General features: G+C 46.6%; 1 protein-coding gene across 1 annotated transcript; it reads right to left on the reverse strand.

Annotated features, from left to right (window-relative positions):
- Positions 1-219: 219 nt before the first annotated feature.
- Positions 220-1,359, reverse strand: LOC137333932 (uncharacterized). The gene has a single exon (XM_067998288.1). It carries the CDS (start codon positions 1,357-1,359, stop codon positions 220-222), a length of 1,140 nt encoding a protein of 379 aa, XP_067854389.1.
- Positions 1,360-7,640: the final 6,281 nt, after the last annotated feature.

The raw sequence follows: 7,640 nt of genomic DNA on the forward strand, positions 1-7,640 counted from the left end.
CGTGCTGATACCGTCCAGCTTCCGAAGTGTGTGGTGCAGTGGAATTCTGCATGCTATTGAGCCTCAATTTTAAAAGGTGGATTGCTAATCCTGAGGCTCACTACTTTGTTCACTGCATGCTGTACAATTGTGCACTTTGGCTCATGGGGAGCATGGTTTGCCAATGGAAACTGCACTTTGCTGTGAACACGAGTAAAGAGAATGGACAGATGGCCTGTATCATAACACTGAGTTTATGTACTCGGTCATTTTCAGGATGTTGGGGTTGGTGTACTCAGTCAGTTTCAGGATGTTGGGGTTGGTGTACTCGGTCAGTTTCAGGATGTTGGGGTTGGTGTACTCGGTCATTTTCAGGATGTTGGGGTTGGTGTACCCGGTCAGTTTCAGGATGTTGGGGTTGGTGTACTCGGTCATTTTCAGGATGTTGCGGTTGGTGTACTCGGTCAGTTTCAGGATGTTAGTGTTGGTGTACTCGGTCAGTTTCAGGATGTTAGTGTTGGTGTACTCGGTCAGTTTCAGGATGTTGGGGTTGGTGTACTCGGTCAGTTTCAGGATGTTAGTGTTGGTGTACTCGGTCAGTTTCAGGATGTTGGTGTTGGTGTACTCGGTCAGTTTCAGGATGTTGGGGTTGGTGTACTCGGTCAGTTTCAGGATGTTGGTGTTGGTGTACTCGGTCAGTTTCAGGATGTTGGGGTTGGTGTACCCGGTCATTTTCAGGATGTTGGGGTTGGTGTACTCGGTCAGTTTCAGGATGTTGGGGTTGGTGTACTCGGTCAGTTTCAGGATGTTGGGGTTGGTGTACTCGGTCATTTTCAGGATGTTGGTGTTGGTGCACTCGGTCAGTTTCAGGATGTTGGGGTTGGTGTACTCGGTCAGTTTCAGGATGTTGGGGTTGGTGTACTCGGTCAGTTTCAGGATGTTGGTGTTGGTGTACTCGCTCAGTTTCAGGATGTTGGTGTTGGTGTACTCGGTCAGTTTCAGGATGTTAGTGTTGGTGTACTCGGTCAGTTTCAGGATGTTAGTGTTGGTGTACTCGGTCAGTTTCAGGATGTTAGTGTTGGTGTACCCGGTCAGTTTCAGGATGTTGGTGTTGGTGTACTCGGTCAGTTTCAGGATGTTGGTGTTGGTGTACTCGGTCAGTTTCAGGATGTTGGGGTTGGTGTACTCGGTCAGTTTCAGGATGTTGGGGTTGGTGTACTCGGTCAGTTTCAGGATGTTGGGGTTGGTGTACTCGGTCAGTTTCAGGATGTTGGTGTTGGTGTACTCGGTCAGTTTCAGGATGTTGGGGTTGGTGTACTCGGTCAGTTCCAGGATGTTGGGGTTGGTGTACTCGGTCAGTTTCAGGATTTTAGAGTTCATGTACTCGTTCAGTTTCAGGATGTTAGGGCTCGTGTACTCGGTCAGTTTCAGGATGTTAGGGTTGGTGTATTCGGTCAGTTTCAAGTTGGTGTTGGTGTACTCGGTCAGTTTCAGGATGTTACGGTTGGTGTGTTCAGTCAGTTTCAGGATGTTAGGGTTGGTGTACTCGGTCAGTTTCAGGATGTTAGGGTTGGTGTACTCGGTACTCGGTCAGTTTCAGGTTGTTGGTGTTGGTGTACTCGGTCAGTTTCAGGTTGTTGGTGTTGGTGTACTCGGTCAGTTTCAGGATGTTACGGTTGGTGTACTCGGTCAGTTTCAGGATGTTACGGTTGGTGTACTCGGTCAGTTTCAGGATGTTACGGTTGGTGTACTCGGTCAGTTTCAGGATGTTAGTGTTGGTGTCCTCGGTCAGTTTCAGGATGTTAGTGTTGGTGTACTCGGTCAGTTTCAGGATGTTACGGTTGGTGTACTCGGTCAGTTTCAGGTTGTTGGTGTTGGTGTACTCGGTCAGTTCCAGGTTCGCAGGGTTTGTGGTTCATGTCCACTCTTTCCTCGGTGCTCCCCGTCCACGTCTCTGCCAATCAAAATTGACCCCAAACGCAAAGCACAGAGTCACTAGTGAGTAAACGAACCACGCCCCCTGCTCACTGCCTCACAATTGGTTGTGGCTCTTGTACATCACGTTGGGATCTGGTCTGTTTCCAGAGTGAAGCCCTGCGTCCAGTAAACATTAATTTTTCTTCTTTTACACAGGAGGAATGGAGTTTTGGAAGCAAGTCACCGCACTGGTTATATTGACTTGTGTTCAAAATGGTACAGTCGTCAAACCAACAGCATTTAGTTGGATTTGTTTTTGTTGCTTTCAAGCATGATCAGACTGACCTCGGTTTGAAACTATAAAAGGGACATCCATGTGGGACCTTTCTTATTTATATGGCTACCACCCAAGTAGTGCTGAGTGATGGAATGAACTAGAATCATAGAATCATAGAAGTTTACAACATGGAAACAGGCCCTTCGGCCCAACATGTCCATGTCGCCCAGTTTATACCACTAAGCTAGTCCCAATTGCCTGCACTTGGCCCATATCCCTCTATACCCATCTTACCCATGTAACTGTCCAAATGCTTTTTAAAAGACAAAATTGTACCCGCCTCTACTACTGACTCTGGCAGCTCGTTCCAGACACTCACCACCCTTTGAGTGAAAAAATTGCCCCTCTGGACCCTTTTGTATCTCTCCCCTCTCACCTTAAATCTATGCCCCCTCGTTATAGACTCCCCTACCTTTGGGAAAAGATTTTGACTATCTACCTTATCTATGCCCCTCATTATTTTATATACTTCTACAAGATCACCCCTAAACCTCCTACTCTCCAGGGAAAAAAGTCTCAGTCTATCCAACCTCTCCCTATAAGTCAAACCATCAAGTCCCGGTAGCATCCTAGTAAATCTTTTCTGCACTCTTTCTAGTTTAATAATATCCTTTCTATAATAGGGTGACCAGAACTGTACACAGTATTCCAAGTGTGGTCTTACTAATGTCTTGTACAACTTCAACAAGACATCCCAACTTCTGTAGTCAATGTTCTGACCAATGAAACCAAGCATGCTGAATGCCTTCTTCACCACCCTATCCACCTGTGACTCCACTTTCAAGGAGCTATGAACCTGTACTCCTAGATCTCTTTGTTCTATAACTCTCCCCAACGCCCTACCATTAACGGAGTAGGTCCTGGCCCGATTCGATCTACCAAAATGCATCACCTCACATTTATCTAAATTAAACTCCATCTGCCATTCATCGGCCCACTGGCCCAATTTATCAAGATCCCGTTGCAATCCTAGATAACCTTCTTCACTGGCCACAATGCCACCAATCTTGGTGTCATCTGCAAACTTACTAACCATGCCTCCTAAATTCTCATCCAAATCATTAATATAAATAACAAATAACAGCGGACCCAGCACCGATCCCTGAGGCACACCGCTGGTCACAGGCCTCCAGTTTGAAAAACAACCCTCTACAACCACCCTCTGTCTTCTGTTGTCAGTCCAATTTTGTATCCAATTGGCTACCTCACCTTGGATCCCGTGAGATTTAACCTTATATAACAACCTACCATGCGGTACCTTGTCAAAGGCTTTGCTTAAGTCCATGTAGACCACGTCTACTGCACAGCCCTCATCTATCTTCTTGGTTGCCCCTTCAAAAAACTCAATCAAATTCGTGAGACATGATTTTCCACTCACAAAACCATGCTGACTGTTCCTAATCAGTCCCTGCCTTTCCAAATGCCTGTAGATCCTGTCTCTCAGAATACCCTCTAACAACTTACCCACTACAGATGTCAGGCTCACTGGTCTGTAGTTCCCAGGCTTTTCCCTGCCGCCCTTCTTAAACAAAGGCACAACATTTGCTACCCTCCAATCTTCAGGCACCTCACCTGTAGCGGTGGATGATTCAAATATCTCTGCTAGGGGACCCGCAATTTCCTCCCTAACCTCCCATAACGTCCTGGGATACATTTCATCAGGTCCCGGAGATTTATCTACCTTGATGCGCGTTAAGACTTCCAGCACCTCCCTCTCTGTAATATGTACACTCCTCAAGACATTACTATTTATTTCCCCAAGTTCCCTAACATCCATGCCTTTCTCAACTGTAAATACCGATGTGAAATATTCATTCAGGATCTCACCCATCTCTTGTGGTTCTGCACATAGATGACCTTGTTGATCCTTAAGAGGCCCTACTCTCTCCCTAGTTACTCTTTTGCCCTTTATGTATTTGTAGAAGCTCTTTGGATTCTCCTTTGCCTTATCTGCCAAAGCAATCTCATGTCCCCTTTTTGCTCTCCAGACTTCTCTCTTAACTCTACTCCGGCAATCTCTATACTCTTCAAGGGATCCACTTGATCCCAGTTGCCTATGCATGTCATATGCCTCCTTCTTCTTTTTGACTAGGGCCACAATCTCCCGAGTCATCCAAGGTTCCCTACTTCTACCAGCCTTGCCCTTCACTTTATGAGGAATGTGCTTACCCTGAACCCTGGTTAACACACTTTTGAAAGCCTCCCACTTACCAGACGTCCCTTTGCCTGCCAACAGACTCTCCCAATCAACTTCTGAAAGTTCCTGTCTAATACCATCAAAATTGGCCGTTCCCCAATTTAGAATTTTAACTTTTGGGCCAGACCTATCATTCTCCATAGCTATCTTAAAACTAATGGAATTATGATCACTGGTCCCAAAGTGATCCCTCACTAACACTTCTGTCACCTGCCCTTCCTTATTTCCCAAGAGGAGGTCAAGTTTTGCCCCCTCTTAGTCGGGCCATCCACATACTGAATGAGAAATTCCTCCTGAATACACTCAACAAATTTCTTCCCATCCAAGCCCCTAATGCTATGGCTCTGGAAGAAATAGAATTCAGGAGGCTGAAAAGGGGGTTCCATCCAAGATCCAGTGCATGATAACACACAGTTTGGAGTGTCTCTGAAAATGAAATTCAGCTGGTCCATCAATATTCTTGCAGTTCTGAAATTATTGCCTCGAAACACACTTCTCGGTTTATTATTGCTTCATAGAACCAGTAGACCTCTTGGGAGATCGCTTGTCAACCTTCCTAGTCATTGCTCATCATTAGTCCAGGACCTGTGCTGTGGAGAGAAGCACTCCGCGGCTCAGGGAAGCCCAATGATTCACTCACATTTGTGTAGCTTGTCAAGTGTCTCATCATCTTCATTCAACGTGCACTTCATCTGAAGCATCCAAAACACTACAGTACAAATTGATCTGCCAACTGTTCTGTCTCTTTCCATTTTTTTCCAATGCTATTGACAATCCAAACGTTTAAAAATGATCTTGCTCAGAGGTTTTTTCCAGCCATCTCCTGATTAATGTCGTGTTGGCCGACACTTCCTCTTTAGTATTCTGACGCTCTCACACTTTTTCCTTTCACCGATCAAGGTGAGAAGCAGGTGCACTTGAAATTCACAGAATCATAGAATCTTACCGCACAGAAGCAGGCCATTTGGCCCATTGCCCCTGTGCTGGCTCGCTGAAAGAGCTATCCAATTAGTCCCGTTTCCCCGCTCTTTCCCCACAGCCCTGCAATTTTTTTCCATTCCAAGTATATATCCAATTCCCCTTTGGAAGTTACTATTGAATCTGCTTCAACGCTGTGGTGAATAATCTGAATCACAACTGTCCGTCGCGTATGCGTGGAAGAATGGGAAAGTATTTGTTCCTTGTGTGTTTTAGCAGGGAAAATAGAGGGATAAAAAGGCAGCAGTGAGAGCCACCAAGCTCTCCGGTCATAGCTACGGAGGTGTGTGGAAAGTGCCATGACCCAAGGCCCAGCTTGAGAATCAAAGCTCCGGGAATGGAGCAGAAGGCAAGCCCAAAGTTACTGTGGGGGAAGGCATTAGAAGGTGGGATGGATACATTTTAGAGTAACTTTAACAGAATTGTTTTGTTTGCTCGTGTTAGGTTATGAGTTTTACGGGTACGTAATAGGATGGGAAGCCAATATGGGCACTGATAGGATCCCGAATGTTTTTTTCAGGGATTTGATTGGTTCTGGATTTTTTTGGGGGGAATGGGTATTTGAGAGGTAGTGAAATAAGGTTTGTTTTTTGGTTGCTTTTCAGCGAATGTGAAATTTGAGCATGCATCATATGCCTTGGACATATCAGACATTTCCCCATTCCCCGTGGACACATCAGACATGCATCTGCTGCAGAACGGTTAATAATTATTTAAAAATTCATTCTTGGGATATGAGCGTCGTGAGCAAGGCCGGCATTTATTGCCCATCCCTAATTGCCCTTGAGAAGGTGGTGGTGAGCCGCCTTCTTGAACCGCTGCAGTCCATGTGGTGACGGTTCTCCCACAGTGCTGTTAAATAGGGAGTTCCAGGATTTTGACCCAGCGACGATAAAGGAACAGCGATATATTTCCAAGTTGGGATGGTGTGTGACTTGGAGGGGAACTTGGAGGTGGTGTTGTTCCCATGTGTCTGCTGCCGTTGTTCTTCTAAGTGGTAGAGGTTGCGGGTTTGGGAGGTGCTGTTGAAGAAGCCTTGGCGAGTTGCTGCAGTGCATCCTGTAGATAATGCGCACTGCAGCCACGGTGCGTCGGTGGTGAAGGGAGTGAATGTTTTAGTGTTGGATGGACTGCTGAACAAGTGGGCTGCTTTGTCCTGGATGGTGTCGAGCTTCTTGAGTGGTGTTGCAGCTGCACTCATCCAGGCAAGTGGAGAGTATTCCATCACATTCCTGACTTGTACCTTGTAGGTGGTGAAGAGGCTTTGGGGAGTCAGGAGGTGAGTCACCCTCCAGTTGATATACTAGTTGATCTCCTGTGGCAATACACATGGGGGATTCAAGGAGGGGGTGTAGCCCTGAAAAGGAGGGGGTGTAGTCCAGATAATAAAGGATGACATAAGGACATTGGTGAGAAAGGATCTTGACTTGGAAGATCAGGAAGTAGAATCAGAATGGGTGGAAATAAGAAATAACAAGGGGATGTTCGTTGATGATTGCACAGTGTTCAGTTCCGTTCGCAACCCCTCAAATAATGAAGCAGTCCGAACCTGCATGCAATAAGGACAACATCCAGGCTTGGGCTCATAAGTGGCAAGTAACATTCGCGCCAGACAAGTGCCAGGCAATGACCATCTCCAACAAGAGAGAGTCTAACCACCTCCCCTTGACATTCAACGGCATTACCATCGCTGAATTCCCCACTATCAACATCCTGGGGATCACTGTTGAACAGAAACTTAACTGGACCAGCCATATAAATAATGTGGCTACAAGAGCAGGTCAGAGGCTGGGTATTCTGCGGCGAGTGACTCACCTCCTGACTCCCCAAAGCCTTTCCACCATCTACAAGGCACAAGTCAGGAATGTGATGGAATACTCTCCACTTGCCTGGATGAGTGCAGCTCCAACAACACTCAAGAAGCTCGACACCGTCCAGGACAAAACAGCCCGCTTGATTGGCACCCCATCCACCACCCTAAACATTCACTCCCTTCACCACCGGCGCACAGTGGCTGCTGTGTGTACCATTCACATGATGCACTGCAGCAACTCGCCAAGGCTTCTTCGACAGCACCTCCCAAACCCGCAAACTCTATCACCTAGAAGGACAAGAGCAGCAGGCTCATGGGAACACCACCACCTGCATGTTCCACTCCAAGTCACACACCATCCCGACTCAGAAATATATCGTCGTTCCTTCATCGTCGCTGGGTCAAAATCCTGGAACTCC

This window comes from Heptranchias perlo, chromosome 17 (genome assembly GCF_035084215.1).
Source record: "Heptranchias perlo isolate sHepPer1 chromosome 17, sHepPer1.hap1, whole genome shotgun sequence".
Taxonomy (NCBI): Eukaryota; Metazoa; Chordata; class Chondrichthyes; order Hexanchiformes; family Hexanchidae; genus Heptranchias; species Heptranchias perlo.

Bases quoted from the DNA above. Each gene is read 5' to 3' on its own strand.
- LOC137333932 (XM_067998288.1), bottom strand. From the start codon at position 1,359: ATGAACTCTAAAATCCTGAAACTGACCGAGTACACCAACCCCAACATC.